The sequence below is a fragment of the Prunus dulcis genome, chromosome 2 (assembly GCF_902201215.1).
Source record: "Prunus dulcis chromosome 2, ALMONDv2, whole genome shotgun sequence".
In the NCBI taxonomy this organism is placed as follows: Eukaryota; Viridiplantae; Streptophyta; class Magnoliopsida; order Rosales; family Rosaceae; genus Prunus; species Prunus dulcis.
In genome coordinates, this window is record NC_047651.1 from 25,429,275 (window position 1) to 25,451,369 (window position 22,095).

Here is a 22,095-nt window from a genome sequence, read left to right on the forward strand (position 1 = left end):
CTAGCTAGCTAGGTAGATAGGCTAAGCTATACTGTACATGCAAACAAGCATACAAGAGTGATATTGATTCGGCTCGTCATCTTTGTTTGTGATTCGTGAAGTCTGATGGATGGATGGATGGATATATCCAAAAAGTACAAAAGATATGAACCGAACCAATATCACACCATGTCTACTTGTGCAGAAAGAAACATTAGGGCACACACATAGCCCTTAGACTTTGAGCTGCTGCGCACAGCTGCTTGAATATACAGACATTGTAGCTTCCACCTCTATTTATAGGAAGAAGAGGAGAGGAGTGGAGAGGAGAGGAGAGGAGAGGAGAGGAAGCAATTAAATATATTTGTGAATATTATTATAGATTAACAACAAATTAATTAGGATAAGGAAAGAACATTTTTTTATGATCAAGATTTAAGAATCCCACTACCAATCCAATCCCTTTCATCCTCTCTCCCTCATTAATTTATTTTATTTTACGCATAACAATAACATAATGGAGGACTAATTCTAGACGTCCTGCTCCTGCTGCACTGCTGGCACGTGATCAATGAAATATATATCAAATATCGCATGCCACGCCATCAAATGTGTCGTTTGATTTGCACGTCATGGTGACAGCTAAAACGCACCTGATGATCTGGCTGGCTACACCATGCCGATTCCCTTGCATATAATCTTGGATGCACATATCCATGATCCATCCATGTCCATCCATCCATGTGTAAGTTACTGTATTGTGCTGAAGTAAATTATTTACTTATCATTTTATACAGCATCGCATTCTCCTTGGCAAATGTGTATTTTGGTCGGCAAAAAATGGTAATTCAAGCATTAAACTACGTCGTCTGTTATGAGTGGTGGTGGTGGTGTATTGGTGCTTTTCTTAAAAACAACTAGTTACTTAATTAGAGATTAGACTAGTACGTAGAATCTGTTTACTTTGAAAGAGTGGTCCTTGATTAATTATCAAGTATAAAATAAAAGCAGTGGTCATCTTTTTGCATTTGGAGAGGGCGGCTGCAACAGAATATTAATCAATCTTGGCGCTGCGCATGCATGAGCTATACACACAACTCTAATTAGCTGTTGACTTGCAACAACTTTATCGTAGCAGAATAATAATCCGCCCTATACATATATGATACATCTCTATATCTTCTTCAAACTATATTTGCACGCAATATTTCAATGAAGCACCTGCAGCAACAAGAATATTATCCTTTTCCTTTATATATCACTCGATCCAGGTCATTATTCATCCACCAAAATCCATCAACTTCATGTGTGTGACTGGAATATTGTTTGACATTTCCAAGATATAGAACATATACCATACCATCATCGATAAACCACTTAGAAATGTCAGTCTCGTTTCTATTAGAGAGATGCAATGACATTATACCATGAGTTGTGTTACAGTTGTAAGCATGTTACGCCAGAATCTCATTCACCGGACGCCTGATCTTAGCAAAATTCTTAGTACTATTATACGGATGAGGTGTATACAATTGGATGGTCCATCTATTTGGGCTCTCATTCAAAATAGGATCAGTGTTGAAGGCCCCATGCGGCCACAAGTTGTCAAGTTCTGTCCCCAAGTCCAAAGCCAAAACCCTTGAACTGTTTAAATCCAATTATTCTTTTTGACGGCCCTATATTCTAGTCCAGGCCCGAAAACTCTGAGTCCGGGTGCGGTTTCACCAAAAAAAAAAAAAAAAAATTTGAGAGAGAGGAAAGACAGAAAGAAAGAGGACATGAACGAGACCAAATGGTGGTTTGCGTTTACTCTCTCTTTCTAAAGAGTCGAAAATCATATGCTGGTGTGGTTTTTGAGGTCTAGGGTTTGAGATCTTGGAGGGTGGAAAAGACAGTAAAACATTTGGCCATGGATGAACCAACCCCCACAGTGTTTTACGAGACACGACGTCACATTACGAGGCCCTATACTCCCAGTTACCCTCCCCAACAGGTTCTTAATTATATTGTTTTCTTGAACTTCAACATAATCAAATTCATCTTCCATTATCGCTCAATTAATCAGTTTCCTGATTGTTTTCTTTTCCGATTGATTTACGGAGTTCAGGCCAATGACGGCAGTAAAGGGAGCTTTCTTTCACTGCTTTCCCTTCAAGGTTCATCTCATTTTCCCTAATTTTTATTGTTTATTTCTTACTGATAGAAGATTAAAATTGTTTTTTGGATGAATTATGGTGTTTGACACGGTGATCATGTCGCCTAATCTTAATTGATTGACATGTCTTTCCACTTGATCCATGAAGGTGTGAACCAACTCAAAGAGAAATGGAACGAATACAAACAGCCGAGAAAATTGAGAAAATTGGCATCATTGTTTATCTCTCCAAGAGGTGAACGTGTGGCTGTGGCTTCTGGAAATCAGATAACAATTTTGCAGAAGGAGGATGACTACTCAAAGCCATGTGGCACTTTTACAAGTAAGATGTACTCGCTGATTTCGTTGACCTTACCTTTGTGGAATCATCAGTTTCTGTTATCTTGTTGCCTCGTTTTAATAGCTGTAAACTGAAAGCCTTGAAGTTATCAATATTATAAGGGCATTGAATTTTTGGTATTATATGTTGTCCCTGCAAAGGTGGGGTATTTGCCAATGAAAAGTTTGCCTATATGAGATATATATATGCTTTAGAAATTTGAATTTGAATTTTGTTTATTTTGGCAACCAAATTTGTAGGTTACCTCATCTCTGTTTTACATTAAAATAGTTACTAATTTGTGTTCTATGCATCAGGTGGCAGCCTTGCTTCATTTACAACAGGGACTTGGTCAGAAAGTCATGATGTTCTCGGAGTTGCTGATGACACTGATACACTATATTTTATCAAAGCAAACGGTGATGAGATAACGAGGATCGCGAGGAGGCATTTAAAAGTATCTCTACCAGTAATAAGCCTGATTGTGCAGGATGATTCTGATGCACAGAAATCTTGTCTGTAAGTATTTTATTTTTTCCTGCCCATAGGCTGTGCAAAAATTATGCATAAAAGAACATTTGTGAAAAGTAGTTTCTTGCTGTTCTGTTCTTGATTTTGTGGCTTGAGGTTCTAGTTCATTGTTTGAGTAAACCAAAGGTTCACTCGTTGAAATTTATGAAATGTTTTCAGGTGTAGCTTTATTGTGGTCACATCTGATGGTTCCCTTCAGCATGTTGAGATCTGTCAGGATCCAAGTTCCTCCATATATTCTGCACGCACCTCAAATAATGGATTAACTGCAAAGGGGCAGTTCCCTGACAATGTTTTATGCGTTGACTACCAACCAGGGCTTTCTTTGCTTGCTGTTGTCACACTAACCTCAGGTTGAAACCCTGTCATGTTTCCTACTACCTTCATTTTAGTTTTTTCATTGGTTATGCATGAAGATAGTCATTTATACGGGCCTTTATGTGGTTGATATAATTTTTTAGATTAGAATCTTAAACAAATCTACACGTCTTACATGAATCTGGATGATCGGGTGACCTTCTTTGTTGTTGGAAGAATAGAAAAACTCTAGATGTTTTTGTTGGTTCATCAGATTGTGCAGATACTTGCATATGTTTTTTTTTGGTGTGGTGACTTTTGTGGTTGGTTGTTAACCACTGTGTTCGTTGACTGTAATAAAATTTTATGTGGTTGTTTGGGATTTTGATCTAAGTATATCCTGGTTACAAAAAATGTATTGACATTAAGTTACAAATTATTTCTAGAAAGATGGAAAATGATGTAATATAATAACCAGACTAGTAATATTAATTAATTCGTGATTATCTTCCAGGTTCTTGTTATCTTTCTCTTTGGGGTAGAAGTAGGATCATTGATCTGGAGCAGCTTGTTACCATTCAGTTTGAGGGTTTTTATTCCAAACCAAAAGGTCAGAAAAGTAAGCTAGCACATCCAAAGGTGCTAATCTCCCCACAAGCCAAATTTGTTGCTACTTTAGATGTGACAGGATGCTTGCACATATTTAAGCTGGATAAAGACTGCTTTTCACTTTCAAATTTTACATGCAGAGAGAGATGTGAGTCAGAACTGACCAATAATTTGTCAAGTGGAGAGGGGGAACATTTAAGTGACATTGTGGATTTTACTTGGTGGTCTGACCACATCCTTGCTTTTGCAAAAAGGAGTGGCATTGTTACCATGCTTGACATCCTTAGTGGCTTGAAAGTTCAGGAAAATGGAACTGTATATTCTAAGCCCATTATAGAAAGAATAAATATGTTTCAAGGAAACATTTTTCTTTTGGAGACCATTTCATCTGAAAAGAGATCAAACTCAAAGGAAACTAATGATTCACATAGTATGGAGCATATTGCAGTGGACAGCCTTGACCAAATTGACATTTCTTCATTGAACTGGAGCCTTGTATCATTTTCTGAGAGGTCCATCCTGGAAATGTATAACATTTTGATTAGAAATGAAAAATATCAGGCTGCCTTGGATTTTGCTGATTGTCATGGGTTGGATAAAGATGAAGTCATAAAATCACAGTGGTTGCATTCAAGTCAAGGAGCAAATGAAATAAGTACCTTTTTATCAAAAATTAAGGATAAACCTTTTATACTTTCTGAATGTGTTGACAAAGTTGGACCTACAGAAGATGCTGTGAGGGCCTTACTTGCATATGGGCTGCGCCTAACCAACCAGTATGGGTTTTCTGAACCTGAAAAGGATGAATGTACGGAAATTTGGGATTTCCGCATGGCTAGACTTCAGTTATTGCAATTCAAAGACCGGTTGGAGACGTTTCTTGGGATAAATATGGGCAGGTATTTTACTCTTCAGGAGCTATATTTTTACATTAGCAAAATGTTATATTTTTGAATACCTCTCTGTCTTTATATGCCAACTTTGGATTATAGTAACTTTTACAAAGTAGACACTCATCAGCATCAAATTAAACTTTTATTTTCTTTCTTTGGTTGGTATTTGCAGTTGCTCTCTCTCTCTCTCTCTCTCTCTCTCTCTCTCTCTCTCTCTTTCTCTCTGTTATTAGTTATTATTGAAAAAATGGAGTTGATTGAATATGTTTTTGATTTCCCCATATGAATATGAGTGATGATTTGCTCGGAACTTTGATTTTTTGCCATACCTGTGATGATTGCTACTAATCAACAGTTGAATGACATAGTTTTTATGCAGGTTTTCTGTGCAGGAATATAGAAAATTTCGAGCTATGCCTCTAAATGAAGCTGCTCTTACTCTTGCTGAAAGTGGGAAAATTGGGGCTTTAAATCTCCTGTTCAAGCGCCATCCTTATTCACTGGCTCCTTTCATATTGGATATTTTAGCTGCTATCCCTGAAACAGTTCCTGTACAAACATATGGGCAGCTTCTCCCAGGGAGGTCTCCCCCAACAAGTGTAATTTTGAGAGAAGAGGATTGGGTTGAATGTGAGAAAATGATAAATTTTATCAACAGATCACCCAAGGACCATGAGATTTGTATCCAAATCCAGACTGAACCCATACTCAAGCAGTGCCGAGGATCTGTTTGGCCATCTACTAATGAACTTTCAATATGGTACAAGAAGAGAGCTAGAGATATTGATAGTTGTAGTGGACAGCTAGATAATTGCCTTTGCTTGATTGAGTTTGCTAATCGCAAAGGTGTATATGAGTTGCAGCGATTCCATGAGGATGTCTCATATTTGCACCAACTTATTTATTCTGATGACAGTATTGGTGAAATAAATTCCAGTCTGAGTCTTGTCATTTGGGAACAATTATCTGACTATGAGAAATTTGGGATGATGCTTAAAGGAGTTAAAGAAGAAAATATGATTGGAAGGTTGCGTAATATGGCAGTTCCATTTATGCAAAATAGGTTTCATTATACAGTCTCAGTTTCACAGGATCAGGTTGCAGATAATCATCTTACCCCAGAGCATAACAAGGTCGAGTCATTTCTGGTTAGATGGCTAAAGGAAACTGCTTCCGAGAACAAATTGGACATCTGCTTGCTTGTAATAGAGGAAGGGTGCTGTGATTTCCAAAGTAATAGCCTATTTAAGGATGAGGTTGAAGTCATAGACTGTGCCCTGCAGTGCATTTATTTGTGCACTTCTACTGATAGGTGGAGTACTATGGCAACCATATTGTCAAAGCTTCCACATATTCAAGGTAATTGCTTATTTAGAAGTCTGGTTTGTGTGATAGTTAATGAAAATTTTATTTTCTGATGAGTACCTTTTTTCTTGCTGACTGAACAGATGGCGAAATAATTGTTGATGATCTTGAGAGAAGATTGAAATTGGCAGAAGGCCACATTGAAGTAGGGAGGCTCCTGGCATTTTATCAGGTTTGTATTCTTCCATGAGAGGGAAGCCTTTTCCGATTATGGTATTATACTACTACCTTTTACCCAACAGAAGAAAAAAAAATTGCAGAGGGCAGGCACACTAGATTGTGTGTTTAACAGAGTAAGAATAAATGACATCGTAAATAATTAAGAGAGCAGATCCTAAAATCTTGGTATCTAACTGTTCTGAGAATATGACTGAGGCTGCAATTTTATATTCTGTTTTATTTATTTATTTAAATTTAATTAATATTGTCGTGGTTTCAGGTACCAAAGCCTCTGAATTTTTTCCTAGAATCTCATGCTGATGGAAAAGGTGTAAAGCAAATTCTTCGCCTTATACTGTCAAAGTTTATACGTCGACAACCTGGTCGATCAGATACTGATTGGGCAAGCATGTGGCGTGATATGCAATGCATTAGGGATAAGGCATTTCCTTTCCTGGACCTGGAGTATATGTTGATGGAATTTTGCAGAGGGCTGCTGAAAGCTGGGAAGTTTTCTCTTGCCAGGAATTATTTAAAGGGTACAAGTTCAGTTGCTTTGGCATCTGAGAAGGCTGAAAATCTTGTCATACAAGCTGCAAGGGAGTATTTTTTCTCAGCTTCAAGTCTTACTTGTACTGAAGTAAGTGTGAATATGCTTATGTTTTCTGATTATTTATGATATTCGAGCATTAAATGATACATTTAAGCGTTCAATGCCGTAGCACATGAATACTTGCTATCTGTGTTAATTAAATCATTGCACAACTTTCCAGATCTGGAAGGCTAAGGAATGCCTCAATTTATTTCCAAGCAGCAGAAATGTCAAAGTGGAGTCTGATATTATTGATGCACTTACTGTTAGACTTCCCAGACTTGGAGTGACTCTCTTACCCATGCAATTCAGGCAAATAAAAGATCCGATGGAGATTATTAAAACGGCAATCACATGCCAAAATGGTGCATATTTACATGTTGATGAACTCATTGAGATTGCTAAACTTCTTGGATTGAGTTCTCCAGACAACATATCTTCTGTTCAGGAAGCGATTGCCAGAGAAGCTGCAGTTGCTGGTGATCTCCAATTGGCCCTTGATCTGTGTCTTGTTTTGGCTAAGAAAGGGCATGGTCACATTTGGGACTTATGTGCTGCAATAGCAAGGGGTCCTGCCCTTGAAAACATGGATATAAATTCTCGAAAGCAGCTATTGGGTTTTGCTTTGAGCAATTGTGATGAGGAATCCGTTAGTGAGTTGCTCCATGCATGGAAAGATTTAGATTTGCAAGGTCAATGTGAGACATTAATGATGTTGACAGGGACTGAATGTCCAGATTTTTCAATTCAAGGCTCCTCGGTTATTACAGGCCCAGTCCATGGTATTCAAGATATAATCAACCTAAAAGGTTGCTTGGAAATGGTTGAAGGAGCTAGTTGTGACGATCAAGAAGTTCATCTTAGTAACATTAAAAATTTACTTTCTGTTGTTGCTAAAAATTTGCCTGTTGTGAATGGAACCAGTTGGGAATCTGTTTTGACAGAAAATGGAAAACTTTTGTCTTTTGCTGCCCTACAACTTCCATGGTTGCTTCAACTAAGTAGGAATACAGAACACAGTAAGAAATCGATTGGTAACTTGATTCCTGGAAAGCAATATGTGAGTGTAAGAACACAAGCTTTAGTGACCATTCTGTCCTGGTTGGCAAGAAATGGTTTTGCTCCTACAGACCATGCGGTTGCGTCTTTGGCAAAATCAATTATTGAACCACCTGTTACCGAAGAGGAAGACATAGTGGGTTGCTCCTTTCTCTTGAATCTGGGGGATGCCTTTAATGGGGTTGAAGTCATTGAAGAGCAGCTTAGAACAAGGAAGGATTACCAAGAAATTTCTAGCATCATGAATGTGGGGATGACTTATAGCTTGTTATATAGTTCAGCAATTGAGTGTGAAGGTCCTATGGAAAGGAGGGAGCTGCTACTGAGGAAGTTTAAAGAAAAGCACACACCACCTAGTACTGGTGTTTTTCTATACTTATTTGCAATCTGCTATGCTATCATTTTACAGCTTTATTAATTACCATATATATGCCAAATATACTTTTTATCATGTCTTTCACCTTTTTGTTCAACACCTTTTCCATGATATGGTGTTACTTAATGGTTTTCTTATGTTATTTTATTGCTTTCAGATGAAATAAACAAATTTGACAAGGTACAGTCTACCTTTTGGAGAGAATGGAAACTGAAATTAGAAGACCAAAAGCGCGTTGCAGATCGCTGTAGAGCATTAGAGAAAATAATCCCTGGCGTTGACACTGCACGCTTTTTGTCTCGGGACTTTAATTACATTGGAAGTGTTGTTTTTCCCCTGATTGATTCAGTAAAGTTAGAGAAGAAGCACATTTTGAAGGACGTTTTAAAATTAGCTGATGATAATGGCTTGAACCGTGCAGAGGTAGGCAGCTTCGTAGGCATATATCTCTGAAAACTTTAATATAGAAGATAAATTTTTTGCCCATTGAGTGATAGTGTTCTACTGTTTCCTTGCAGGTCTTTCTACGTTATCTGAGTTCTGTCCTTGTTTCTGAGGTTTGGTCCAATGATGATATTACTTACGAAATTTCAGAATTTAAAGGAGAAATAGTTGGCTATGCTGTAGAAACCATCAAAGCTGTCTCCTCTGATGTATACCCTGCAATTGATGGATGCAACAAGTTGCGTCTTGCTTACATGTTTGGTCTGCTCTCTGACTGCTACTTGCAACTGGAAGAAAGCAGAAAAGAATTACCAATTATACACCCTGATCAAGAGCATCTATCTGGTTTTGGATTATCTCGTTTTTACAAGTTAATGGAGCAAGAGTGCAAGAGAGTTTCGTTTCTTGCGAACCTAAACTTCAAAAATATTGCTGGCTTAGGTGGTTTAAACTTAAAGTGCTTAAGCCATGAAGTCTACATGCACATATATGAAAGTAGCTTGGAAGCCTTGGCAACGATGGTAGAGAGCCTTGCCAGTATATATTCTGACCCATTGTCGATGGGTCTCATAACGTGGCAAGATGTCTACAAGCATCATGTTTTGAGTTTGTTGACACCTTTGGAGGCTAAAGCCGGAACTGATTCGATCATCAAAAGCACTGAGGACCTTCAATGCTTCATTTGTCAACTTGAGCAGAGCTATGAATATTGCAGAAAGTATATTATACTCTTGGCGCATGTAGATTCTTTGAACATTATGAAGCGGTATTTCACCATAATTGTTCCTCTTTTGGGTTCTTATGGCACTCTACCAGATAACTCAGCTTGGCAAGAATGTCTTATAATTCTCTTGAACTTTTGGATAAGAATGATTGATGAGATGAAGGACATTGCATCTCATGAGGAAGCCAAAGAAAACTGCAGGCTGAATCTGGATTGCTTAGCGTGTTGTCTAAAGATTTTCATGAGGCTGGTAATAGAAGACACTGTCTCGCCAAGTCAGGGCTGGGGTACAATTGTCAGCTTTGTCAGTCATGGTTTAATTGGCGACTCTGCTTCTGAACCATATATGTTCTGTAGATCGATGATTTTTTCTGGTTGTGGGTTCGGAGCTGTGGCTGAAGTATTTTCTCAAGCAGTAGGGGGTCCCACTGGTTCCACTTTGGCAGGTGACACTGAAGTCCAGGAACTTCCCCTTCTCTACTTAAATATTTTGGAACACATTTTAAAGGATGTGGTTGTCCGTGAGTGGCAGGACTATGAGAACTTGTATAAGCTTTTATCATCTTTGAGTAAATTAGAAGGTGATTTAGAGTATTTGGATAAGGTCAGGCATTTAGTTTGGGAAAGAATGGCTAAGTTCTCAGATAACCTGCAGCTACCAGGGTCAGTTAGAGTTTATACTTTAGAGCTTATGCAATTCCTCACTGGTAAAAGTACCAAGGGTTTGTCTGCTAGTATACAATCTAGTGTTATGCCATGGGAAGGATGGGACGAGGTGCATTTTATGAGTAACAAAAGTGAAACTACTGATCAGGGGTTGGTTGATCATAATGATACACCTAACAGGTTTACAAGTACATTAGTTGCCCTCAAATCATCACAGCTTGTGGCAACCATATCACCCACCTTGGAAATTACTTCCGATGATCTCTCTAATCTAGAGACAGCTGTTTCTTGCTTCCTAAAGCTGTGTGATGTTGCTCAATCATATTCCCATGTTGGTTCTTTGCTCGCCATGTTAGGAGAGTGGGAAGGATTTTTCTTGGTGAGGGAAGATAAGAAACCCTCTGTAGAAGCTTCTGATGCTGGAAATGACTGGAATGAAAACTGGGATGAAGGATGGGAGAGTTTCCAGGAATTAGAACCTCCTGTTAAAGAAAAGGAGAGTTCCTTTTCCATTCACCCTTTGCACGCATGTTGGTTGGAGATTTTCAAAAAACTTGTAATGCTCTCCCAGTTTAAAGATGTTCTAAGACTGATTGATCAGTCCTTGCTGAAATCTAATGGGATATTGCTTGATGAAGATGGTGCGAGGAGCTTGAGCCAGATTGTTCTCGAAAGAGATTGCTTCACGGCTTTAAAGCTGGTGCTACTACTGCCTTTTGAAACGCTACAGTTGCAGTGTTTGGCTGCTGTTGAAGACAAGTTGAAGCAAGGAGGCATCTCCGACTCGATTGGTGGGGACCATGAGTTATTAATGCTAGTATTATTCTCTGGGGTTTTGCCCACTATCATCTCCAATTCTTCCTATGGTAACACTTTATCTTGTATCTGCTATTTGGTCGGCAACTTATCCCACAAGTTTCAAGCAGCTCGGTTACAAAATGAGAGGCTTGTTCAGAAAGGAAAGGGTGGATGCAAAGAAGAAAATGAGAGTTGGTTGTTGGATTTTAGAAGAATACTCTTCCCCTGTTTTATTTCAGAGCTTGTGAAGGCAGATCAGCAACTTCTGGCAGGACTCATTGTTACAAAATTTATGCACACAAATGCGTCACTTGGTCTTGTTAATGTTGCAGAGGCAAGTCTTGGTCGGTTTTTAGAGGTGCAGCTCCATGGACTACATGACCCCCTTGATGAGACGCGTTCGCAAGAAACCTTGAAAAATGTTGTTTCTAGTTTGAGAGGCAAGTTGGAAAATCTGATCCAGGGTGCATTATCGTTGCTTTCAACCAATGCTAGATGAGAAGGCATGATGAGCTTTTTTCTTCCCAATCAAAATAGTTGTCTTTGCACCCGGAGTGGCGAGTTGTGTATTTTTTTGTTAGGTAGTGATTCGAAATGTATATATTTAAACAAAGAGTGTAAACTAGACGCCATGTTTATTGTTTTACTAAAGGAATACATATTATCCACTGAGGCGGAGTGATCCTTCTGGCTATCATTTCTTCCGTAATACATATGATCCAACGAGGCGTAGTGATACGAAATATATGGATCTGTTTCAATTGGGGGGAAAGGTATAGCCGTTTAAATGTACAGGAATATTTAAAAAGTAGAGCCGCCCGGCTATACCGTTTAATAAATTGGAATATTTAAATAGTATCGCCGCGCGGCTGTACTATTTAAATATTCCAGTATATCCCCGCGGCTCCAATCCGGTATAGCCGAGCGGCTATACTTTCCAACTATTGATATCGGAATATTTAAAGTGTATGATTTATTAAAGAGTATAGCCGCGCGGCTATACTTTCAAATAGTATGCTGGGGCGAACCTCGTCATCGAAGAAGAAGCGCAATGACGAAGAGGATCCAAACCCAACGCCTTCTCCAACAACCTACTCTCAGAGGTCCCTGCTAAGTCCACGCGCCTCTCACCCGCTCAAACACTGTTGTTACGCACCATGGCGAAGACATTCTCAAGAAATCTGAGCGAAAGAACAGGTTCCTCTTCTCCTTCCCTGGCCTCTTTGCCCCCATTGGAGGCGGTAAGATCGGTGAGCTCAAGGATTTGGGCACCAAGAACTCCGTCTTATACCTCGATTTCCCTCTGGTCTACTACTTTCATCCTTGCTCCTTTTCTAATTTTATTTTGCTTGTTTTTGGTTTCTGAGAAAAATTTAACCTACTCTTCTCTCTTTGCGTGCCCTTTTATACTTTGTGTACATAATTTTCAGAGCTATTGTTTCATACAACTTCCACCTAGAATCATCTTCTTGTTCTTCTTACAGAGTGTGGTAACGCTATTTTTTACGCATATATTTCAGCATTAGCTTTTCATGTCCCAGATCGTATTTTCCGATGCTTGGTGGATTGGGACACAAGCTGAGAACCGTGAAGAAGCCCAACTTGATTTCCCTAAGGAACTTACTGAGGTTAGTTTCTGTTCATATAGGTCTGTCGTGTTGATATGTACATAACATTTTTTGGTGATCCACTCTCAGGAATTTGTTGGTTTCAGGGACAACACACAGAATATGACTTTAAAGGTGGTGCAGAACATTCCCCAAATGTTAAGGTTGAAGATAATGTATCAGATGATGGAAACAAAGATTTGATGAGAGCAACACCTGTTCGACATTCAGCAAGAACTGCCGGAAAACGATTCAAGTACCGGCCTAAACATTTTATTGCACTCACTAGATACTGTCATAAGAGATCAGAAGCTGCAGGAATTAAGTACACGCATACTAAATATGCAAAGCAGATACATATATACGTGTACAGATTTGTACAAGAACATACAAACACACACACACCCACATGTACATTATAGGTGCTGAGGCCATCTCTGAATGATAATATTGGAAACAAAAGATGTTTTTTACATTTGTGCTGCATTACCATATTTGCCTTTTTCAGACCTGTCTGATATACCCATGAGTAAGTAGTTTTTATCATCCAAAAGAAAAAGGGAAAAAAATGGATGAAACATATTGCAAATAGTTACAAAGGGCACCGATGCCCAATGTCCATTCTGACGTCACTTATTGAAGACGTGAATGCACTCATTGCTTTTCAGCAGATGAGTTGTTGTGTGGGAATGTCGTGTAGCCTCTACGGATATTAAATATGTGAACTATTAGACGATTATCTCCATGATATGTGTGGTATTTTTAGTTAGATTATCAATAGATAATTAACCATTTTGATATATTTTCTTTTTGCTGAAGAATAATAAAAGAAACGAGAGTGCTTGTTGATCATCCAGAAGGCACACTTTTCTGTGATGTGTCCACACATGCTTCAGTGAACTCTCGTTTTGTCACCGATTAATTGTAGATGATGTATCATGCTTACCTTTCCATTTATCTCTAACATTTTAGTTGGTACAGTTTTGGAAATGCTTCTTCTGGAGATGATTCTTTTGGAAGCGATACTTACTTAAGTGAAGGAGAAGATGAAAACATTGGGAGACTTGATTCATCATCCGGGCAAGCATGCTAGTTGGGAATATCCTAATATTTGTCTTAATTTAGTGAATTCCGACATTAAAATTTTACTTTTGTATGTACCCACCAGCTATTTTGTAATTTGAACTTGGGTTTACCATACATTCATTACATCAACCTTCCATCTCAGTTGGCTATACCTTGATTCATTGCCTTAACTGGCTGATACAGACTGAAAATCTCAGCTTTGGAGATGTTGACGTTGATAATGAGGATTCTGTGAAAGGAGCTCAAATTCCCAAACAAAATCAGGAGTCCTGTGTGTCAGAAGCTAAATCGAAGAAACAATCCCATTCTGCCTTTGCAGTGACTACATCTGTGGAGGACTCTCATAGAAAGTGGAGACAAAGGTGAAATTTTATGACTTTTATTGTTAGTTTTATTACCCGTGGGAACTTTATGTTATGTAGCTATGGTATGTTTCAGGACTATTAAGAAGCCTGAAACTGAAAAAAAACAAAAAACAAAAAAACAACAGTATAGCCGCGCGGCTATACCTTTTAAATGTATCAAAATGGTATATACAGCATCGTTTCGCGATCAGCTGATTTCGAGAACAAGCTTACCAATGCAATTTTGAATTCAATTAAATTTTTTTGCTTATATTAATTGGGTAATGCAGACGTAAACGTACATGGACCAATTGCGATATCTTGATCTCTAGGAATGCAAGAACCAATTTTTAAGTGCCTTCCCCAAGAAATAGGTTATAACATAAAATTTAAAAGCATTCGAGCACTGAATCGAATCTACAGGGACCAATTTGTATAAAGATCATAAAAAACAAAATTGCATTTGCTAATCGTAGGTACAGTTTCACTTAAATTGTAATGAAGAAACATATAGGCTATGGATGCTATAAAAAGAATAACAATGGCGTTACAAGAAGAGATGATTACTTCGCCGAAAATTTTGCAAAAACTAATTCACTACCGTAATGACTTTGACAACCAAAAACAATTAAAGAAGTTCAACCGACCCTTCTTCCTTCCCATCTTTGCTGTGCACACTACTGTTGTCCTTATACATTGCAACCTTCACTTTTTTGAAATCGAATACATTCTTAGTTAACAGGAACTTTACCAGTATATTGAACGAATCAGGTCGTTGTCTTCAACCTCTCAAAAGTCTGGTGGTCTGTCAGCTCAGAATCATTTATATGTTTAATGGCTCTGCCTCGCTGTCCCTTTCCTTCATTGCTACCCAATCTTCAGTCTCTGTTGACAGAAACAAGTTATTTCCAACCATAAGCACCAAGAAATAGGATGCTGGATGATCCAAGTCAATATATATGTAGGAGGTTTGCCTAGGATCAGGTTATTGCATGACCCATGGATTCAATGTAGGTATCATTTTGATTTTAATTGCAGTAATTAAAACTCGAGAGACATGATCTTTAGATGATATTCACTACATGGATATATAAGACAAACAATTTGCTTTTAGTGCCAGATAGAGGCGGCAAAGATTATGGGGTGAAAATTGGACTTACTAGGCTTGTCTGCAATTGCCATGAGGCGCCTCTGCAAGAAACATGCTACAAAGAGGAAAATCGAGCACATACCAAACATAACAGTCATCGGAAATGCATCAACCTTCAATGACAAACAAAACCAATTAGTTAGTGACAGAAGAGGTAGAAAAGAAAGAGAGACAATCACATTCTCTTGGTTCTCTTTTTTTTTTTTTTTTGGGTAGAACATTTCTCCGCTGCGTCCACAAGCTCCATAGTCAACAATATGCACAAAGACTTGCTAATGGTATTGACTGGGTCTTAACTGAGCACGCTTTCATAACATCTTATTTCTAAGGTACTCTGATAGACTGGTTTTGAAATTTGAGTTTAACTGGTTTCAAATTTACTTAAGGTTATATCAGCACAAAACAAGATTGAACCACCTAAGGGTCAGTTTATCTACTTCGCCCCACATTCCCAGGTCTAATGCATTTTGAAGTCAGGAATTGTAACATACATTATACAGCACAATGCAGACAAAGATGTTGAGAGGAATACGGAAGAAGTTCATGATGGTGCTCCTGGCCTCCTCAGGAATGTACTGGGATCTCATCTTCATAATGGATGGCCAGAATAGTCCTACACAAGCCTCAAAGGCACAGAAACCAAGAAGCTGGATACAACCTGCAAAAGAGATGCTCCCTCCTTTCTCCTTCGAAGGTGCTACCAAGAACTGTTTAAAATTAGCAAAGTTAGAGAACAGCGCAAAACCAGTCATTAAGAAAAAAATACACTGGAATCCATAACATACGCTGGTCACAATGGGAAGCAGAAGAGAGGCAGCTGAGATGGCAAAGACAATCTGCATATAGCTCTCTACTCTGGGTGCTTGGCGAGCCATCAACCGAGATGCAAGGGAGCTTCCAAACATCGAAGACAACATGAATGTGGCAAAAATAAAGCCATGTGGAATATCCTCGTCATTTGGGCTCAAAGCAGGGGTCCAGAGGAAAACAAAGGTATACATAGAACCTTCAAACAGAGACTGTATCGCACCCAGTAATGCAATTTTCTCATCTGAACCACACAAAATATAATACTAAATGAGGAGGAAACACATAACTTATAGAGCAAGGTTAAAAAGAAAATGAAAAAAAAAACAAAGGGAAAATTCTTTCAAGGTAACAGAAAAATAGACTACGAGGTTGAAAAAAGATTGACAATCATGAACTGATTGTGGCTGGTCAGAGCTTTACAGTCCCTCGTGGCCGGTCATATCTATATCTATATAAACATCACCAGTAATGGATTAGAGGATAGTGGTTATTTATACTTCCTTTTATTGGGGTGAAGGGGTCAGAAAGGATTTAGTATAGGGATCAAACCACAATAACTATTCAAAAGAAAAGAAAAAAGGAAAAGTTTCCTGAAACCAACAGAATGTTGAAGAACAAAATAAAGACAAGGTAATCTCTGTGCAAGCCCATCACCCTTTCCACATACTACACGGCTATTCTAAGGGAAGTTTGGAAAAAAGAAGAGAAAACAATTAGTAAACAAGATGAATCCAGAACGAAAGCATGTGTCATGTAGAAACAATCACCAGAGTCTACCATTAAATTAAACATACACAATTTATCATCCAAAAATAATATCTTAAAGTATATAATTAAGACTCTACCAGAAGCAATGGCCACAGCAGCACCCCGGAATTGGGTAAGCAAATCCTTGTTCTCTGAAGGATCTCCATAATTCTCTGTCCATGAGAATAGAATTACAAACATTCCGATTGTGAGAAAGCACGAAGCAGCGTCGAAGGGTGCCACAGGCCCGAGAGCCAGTGCATCAACAAGCGTATTTCCAAGCAACCCAGCCAAGATAGCAACAACACCATTGCCAAGAAATATTGCCTTTGAGAATGTTATTGACAACCACTGTTGTTCAAAGCCTCTCTGCACAGTCAAGAGGAACATCACATATATGATTTACTGATACAAGGGGGGTAACATTCCAAGAACAAAACAATTTTACACAGTCCACACCCCAACCAAGGGAAAAATGCTTAGTCAAATGACTGACTAGCTCTTACATCGTTATCAAACTCATTGCCTATGTGGGAAAAAAACAAAAACAAAAACGACATCCAAATAGAATACAACGACAACAAAATTTGCACCCCAAGCAAGCAAGTCTTTTCTATTTAAATAACCTGCATGCTAATAGTACCCTTTAAAGACAAAGAGACCATATTCACTGAAACTATACATCTAAGGTGAATATGTGAGTGAAATATTCAAAAAAAAAACGAGTGGGCAAAGCAATGACCCCTTACCTTGTTGTGTTCTGCAACAAGCCATGATTCAAATGCTGAAAATAGAAGTGATGTGGCAATACCTCCCAAAATACGACCCAACATCAAAATCTTGTATTGAGGAGAATGCTTGGTGATGCAACTCAGTATGTAAGTTATACAATAAGTCACGCATGCCCTCTTTCGGCCCCTAAATTACAGACATCATCAGCTAACAAATGCTATTAATATCTAACAAGCATGAAACCATTAAACAGAGATCAGAGTGGAAAACTCACTGTTTGTCTGCCAGAGATCCAACAATTGTTCCAAACAACATGGAGGAGCCAAAACCGGCAATGAATAGCTGTCCAATGTCGCCTTTTCCATATCCATATGTACTGTACAGGTAGTAGACATAAGGACCCTGCAACCAGTCCCCGGCTATTGGCACATAAACATTAATTTGTCAGTAATTTAGACCATAGTTTCATTCAATTAGAGAAGTTCGAACATAATTGGCAAAATTCACTCAAATTGAAAAAGTTATGTAATTTTTTTAAAGTACTAAACGCAATCAAGATATGATGCACATATCATCTACTGACTGTGACAACAAATATTTCATTTATTAAGTAACAAGAATTGAGCTGCCGCAATAGATAGACTAATGTCTCAATATGTGAAGCCATTACAACCATATGCAGCCCAGATCCAACTTCCCACTCACCAATTCAAAAAGAAAATGGCTAAAATGAAAGCAACGCCACCATCATCTTTCTTTGAGAAAAGCAATAAAGAAAGTCCAAAATTCTTATCTAAAACATGTACAAATCAATCAAAACTATCAGAAAACAGACTGAATACACAGATCTCACAAATGGTTACTTTAGATTCCACTTGGGAACTCTAAGAACTCTAAGAAAACTTACTAACACCATTAGATCGGATCAAAATTCAGCAAATCCAGAGACATACATTTGCACAGATACGTATATAAACATATTCACATTGAGAGAGATGATATTCAGGTGAGATCTAGCGGGTTTACCCATCATGAGAGAGTAAACGAAAAGGTAATTGTTCTTGAAGCTATTAAAAGTTGACGACGTATTGATTCGGTCTTTGTTGCTCTTGCTGAGCTCCGTCGCTGCCACCACCACCCCCAATATCCCAAACACCATGTAGTAGAAGACCTCCATTGTTACTCACTGCACTCTAAAGAGAAGGAGAGAGAGGGAGGAAGAGGGAGAGGGAGAGGTAGAGGGAGTGATAATTAAAGGTACGTGAAGAGAGATGGATTGTATTATATATAAACAGAAATTTATTTATTTTTTTTTTTTTGGGGGTCAGGATATATATATAAACAGAATGAGAACAAGTAGAAGGAGAAGTTGGGGCTTCAATCCTGTGTATATCGACTTGTGTTTCTACAATTTATGAACCCTGCATCGTACGGTTGTACTTTTGACTTTTGTGATGTAAAAGTGTGTTGACTCTGAAGTTGTAGCGGGCAAGAGTGCGAGTGTAGGATAATCCCAAGGGTAAGACTGCAGAAGAGAGAAACTTGGAGGACGCGGTATGTAATTTATAAGGGCCAAATTGCACCGATGTGACACGCGGCGACATCTAGTTGCGTGATGGAGTATTCGTTGGTGTCGGTGGTTCTTTTAAAGTGGGGACATAGTAGTGTGGTGGGATGGGAGTGAGTTATTTAAGAAATATAAACAGAAACAGCAGCAGCAGCAGCAGCAGCACCCAAAACAAAATTAAACGGTTGCGTAAATTGGATCTCGTTCGTACTGAAAGTCTGGAAAGGCCGTGGGGGATTTGCCTTGTTCTTATTCAATTTGTTTCTACCAGAATTTCAGGAATTTGATATTAATTTTGGATGGATTTTATGCACACACAAAAAAAGTAATTAAGGTTGTTGTAGTGTGAATTGCAAGTATGCTAATCAACACAGAACAGGGGATCAATTCTTATTTAAAAACGTTATTAACTTGATTACATCAATAAACTTAAAATCTTAAAATGAATGGATCTGATCTGAGACAACCCTTTAACGGTCCAAAATTATTTTGGCTACTTTCAATTTACCAGTCATGTGCTAATTAATGCTGAGACAGCAGATATGGATGCTGACTTCGTACTTTAATTTAATGATAAATTGACAAATAGCACATATGTTACATAACTCATAGGTCATACTACAAAATTAAATATCAAAATGGGTTATACCTGTATCTTTGCTGCTAGACAAAAATTTCGGTGTACTGTCATAGCACGTCGTCAATGGGGTCTTAGCTCAGTAATAGAGTTGTTTAACATACAAGCTAGTAGTCTACGGTTCGATCCCTCATGTGAACATGTGTCTGCTCGAGAGAAAAAAAAGTCATACCACGTCATTATATTAGACATAATTTGAAGCGATGAGCAAAATTAAATTAGACTGAAAAAGAATAAAGGATAAAAGGTAATGAGAGCCAGGTTGGAAGGAGGAGGATTTATGGTTTTGGGTATGGTCCAATAAAAGGACAAGACAAGGGAGGTAAAGGATGAAAGAAGTTCAAACAGATATCCAGAACCACAAACTCGGATTCTGGGAGAGATAAAATTGCAAAATATCCATGGCCCAGTGACTTTGAAATCAAGCAATCAAAAGATCTCAAACCAATCAAATAAAAGCAGAGCAAGCACAGGCAGCACTTCCAATTATTCTATTGTTTCAGCACAACCTAATGATCTATATGCTATATTGATCAAACATCATTCTGAACATTCAGTTCAAGAGCTAGCTAGAGCCTAGATTAGCTGATTAAATTTCTTGGTTTGGTTTTGGGAGCATATATATATAACTTCACAAATGGCTGCTGCTTCTCTTACTTCGATCAGCCTACACTCATCTGCATCTTCAGCATTGGGGTTGGCTTCAAAGCAGTGCCAACATAATAATCACACTTGCTGCTGGCTTACGGAGAGATCAGTAAGATCCTCCTCCACAACCACAAGGCAACGGTTGTCATCAAGGGGCCTCAAAATCCGCAGTGCAGCAACAAAACAAGTCAAATCGCCAGGTACCGTATAACTAACTCTTCTAATATCACAAATACTTCCTTATCTATATGTATATCTTCATCTCTTAAATGAATCCACTCTCACTTGGTTTCTTTTGGAGAGGTTAGCTGAAGAGGAGTGGAAGACTAAGAGGGAAGTTCTGCTGCAGAACAAGGTGCACCTCCATCTCTCTCTCTCTCTCTCTCTCTCTCTCTCACACACACACACACGCACACACACACAGAAACAAGCCTCAATGGAAGAGCCAAACTGAAACAGATAGAGTTCAACCAAAGAAACAAAAAAGTAGAATTCTAATCACAAGTTTCAAATCTATCAAAGTAGCTGGAACAAGAGACTTTTCATTGTTTATTTGCTATGGTTTTATTTTTGTGCAAGAAAATGTTCAGTTCCCAAATCTCCAACTAATTTTCAAGGGAACACAAGAAGACTGGAAAGAGCATCATCTATAAAGGGAACAAGAGTAAAGATTGACGAAGGAAACAGTGCATGTATTGCATTGTCCCCTACAAGGCGTAGAAACAATCTCGTTTGCTAACTCCACAATTTTTACAAGTTGCAGGTAAGGAGTGTGGATGTAAAAGAAGCTCTGCGACTTCAAAAAGAAAACAAATTCGTGATTCTCGATGTCCGGCCTGAAGCAGAATTTAAAGAGGTTGTCTGCTCTGCTCTGCTCCCTAAGTCATTGCATTTCTAATCTTCCTGCTGGCGATTTCAGTATCAGTAGGCTAATTACCAGAGAAATGAATGTTTCTGGTGCATGTAGGCTCATCCCCCGGGTGCTATTAACGTGCAAATATACAGGCTTATAAAGGAGTGGACAGCATGGGACATTGCCAGGCGTGCTGCATTTGCATTCTTTGGCATCTTTGCTGGCACAGAAGAGAACCCTGAGTTCATACAAAGTATATATACATAAATCAATGCCCCCATTATGCTTTCAATTGTTGCTTTGTCTTTAGACAACTTCTACAGATATGGAAACACCAAATGTTTGGTATGCGACAACAGGTGTGGAATCACAACTTGATAAGAAGGCAAAGATCATAGTGGCTTGCGCCGCCGGGGGCACGATGAGACCAACCCAAAATCTCCCAGAAGGTCAACAGTCAAGGTGATTCAGATTCAGTTTAAAATTCTTTTCCCTTGAGATTTCCATTTCATTCCCTCTTCATCAAGTTTTACATTACATCACACTGCGCTTCCTACAGATCACTGATAGCAGCCTACTTGCTTGTCCTCAACGGTTATACCAATGTGTTCCACTTAGAAGGAGGGCTTTACGCCTGGTTCAAAGAGGGCCTGCCAGCAGTTTCGGAAGAAGAAGAAGAAGAGTGAAGTGCTGGTTTGGAAGGAAGACCATGCTTCAAAGGTGGCCTTTGTTTTGTCCATAGATGAGTGAGTGCGTGCTGATGATTTCTTTGCATAACTAACAGCACTTGTGAATTCTGATGCAAATCTCTTAATTGAAAAGGTTTCCATGTGGAATTTTGAATGTTCTTGTAATGAAAATATCAGCAATAACTTAGAGCATCTCCAGCAGAGTTGCTATACTCTGATCCTTAGCCGTTTTGACTAGAATGAGGGCACAATGCAGCTC

At 38.6% G+C, this 22,095-nt stretch overlaps 3 protein-coding genes and 1 pseudogene across 4 annotated transcripts; 3 read left to right on the top strand and 1 right to left on the bottom strand.

The window, feature by feature from the left end:
* The first annotated feature begins 1,743 nt into the window (after nucleotides 1-1,743).
* On the top strand, nucleotides 1,744-11,677 carry LOC117617583 (MAG2-interacting protein 2). 2 transcript variants are annotated; one of them, XM_034347016.1, is made up of 12 exons: nucleotides 1,744-1,972; nucleotides 2,087-2,135; nucleotides 2,283-2,456; nucleotides 2,771-2,972; nucleotides 3,144-3,337; nucleotides 3,796-4,789; nucleotides 5,163-6,142; nucleotides 6,232-6,320; nucleotides 6,588-6,947; nucleotides 7,081-8,314; nucleotides 8,492-8,757; nucleotides 8,853-11,465. In XM_034347016.1, exons 1-12 carry the CDS (start codon nucleotides 1,889-1,891, stop codon nucleotides 11,463-11,465), a joined length of 7,239 nt encoding a protein of 2,412 aa, XP_034202907.1. In that variant the 5' UTR covers nucleotides 1,744-1,888. The 2 variants fall into 2 exon arrangements, with proteins under 2 accessions (XP_034202907.1, XP_034202906.1); XM_034347015.1 differs by having other exon boundaries at nucleotides 1,745-1,972; nucleotides 7,081-8,320; nucleotides 8,853-11,677.
* A 3-nt stretch (nucleotides 11,678-11,680) lies between these two features.
* Nucleotides 11,681-14,053, top strand: LOC117618465 (annotated as a pseudogene).
* A 412-nt stretch (nucleotides 14,054-14,465) lies between these two features.
* On the bottom strand, nucleotides 14,466-18,736 carry LOC117618526 (molybdate-anion transporter-like). The gene is made up of 8 exons (XM_034348107.1): nucleotides 18,469-18,736; nucleotides 17,717-17,861; nucleotides 17,460-17,628; nucleotides 16,809-17,079; nucleotides 15,939-16,204; nucleotides 15,645-15,860; nucleotides 15,164-15,266; nucleotides 14,466-14,888 (listed from the first exon to the last, which is right to left on the bottom strand). Exons 1-8 carry the CDS (start codon nucleotides 18,617-18,619, stop codon nucleotides 14,827-14,829), a joined length of 1,383 nt encoding a protein of 460 aa, XP_034203998.1. The 5' UTR covers nucleotides 18,620-18,736; the 3' UTR covers nucleotides 14,466-14,826.
* A 1,163-nt stretch (nucleotides 18,737-19,899) lies between these two features.
* LOC117617110 (rhodanese-like domain-containing protein 14, chloroplastic) lies at nucleotides 19,900-22,046 on the top strand. Its single transcript, XM_034346367.1, has 6 exons — nucleotides 19,900-20,494; nucleotides 20,603-20,649; nucleotides 21,058-21,150; nucleotides 21,262-21,400; nucleotides 21,507-21,609; nucleotides 21,707-22,046. The coding sequence occupies exons 1-6, from the start codon at nucleotides 20,284-20,286 to the stop codon at nucleotides 21,831-21,833; spliced, it is 720 nt and encodes a 239-aa protein (XP_034202258.1). The 5' UTR covers nucleotides 19,900-20,283; the 3' UTR covers nucleotides 21,834-22,046.
* The last annotated feature ends 49 nt before the right edge of the window (nucleotides 22,047-22,095 follow it).

What these genes read in the sequence shown, in the direction of transcription:
- LOC117617583 (XM_034347015.1), top strand. Translation starts at nt 1,889, where the DNA reads ATGGATGAACCAACCCCCACAGTGTTTTACGAGACACGACGTCACATT. An exon ending in TTCACTGCTTTCCCTTCAAG is followed by an intron (nt 2,136 to 2,282) that starts GTTCATCTCATT and finishes TGATCCATGAAG; the next exon opens with GTGTGAACCAACTCAAAGAG. An exon ending in GATGCACAGAAATCTTGTCT is followed by an intron (nt 2,973 to 3,143) that starts GTAAGTATTTTA and finishes AAATGTTTTCAG; the next exon opens with GTGTAGCTTTATTGTGGTCA.
- LOC117618526 (XM_034348107.1), bottom strand. Translation starts at nt 18,619, where the DNA reads ATGGAGGTCTTCTACTACATGGTGTTTGGGATATTGGGGGTGGTGGTG. An exon ending in TGCTGTGGCCATTGCTTCTG is followed by an intron (nt 16,205 to 16,808) that starts GTAGAGTCTTAA and finishes TGTGTGGTTCAG; the next exon opens with ATGAGAAAATTGCATTACTG. An exon ending in TGCTTCCCATTGTGACCAGC is followed by an intron (nt 15,861 to 15,938) that starts GTATGTTATGGA and finishes AATTTTAAACAG; the next exon opens with TTCTTGGTAGCACCTTCGAA.
- LOC117617110 (XM_034346367.1), top strand. Translation starts at nt 20,284, where the DNA reads ATGGCTGCTGCTTCTCTTACTTCGATCAGCCTACACTCATCTGCATCT. An exon ending in AAGTTCTGCTGCAGAACAAG is followed by an intron (nt 20,650 to 21,057) that starts GTGCACCTCCAT and finishes TACAAGTTGCAG; the next exon opens with GTAAGGAGTGTGGATGTAAA. An exon ending in CTGAAGCAGAATTTAAAGAG is followed by an intron (nt 21,151 to 21,261) that starts GTTGTCTGCTCT and finishes TGGTGCATGTAG; the next exon opens with GCTCATCCCCCGGGTGCTAT.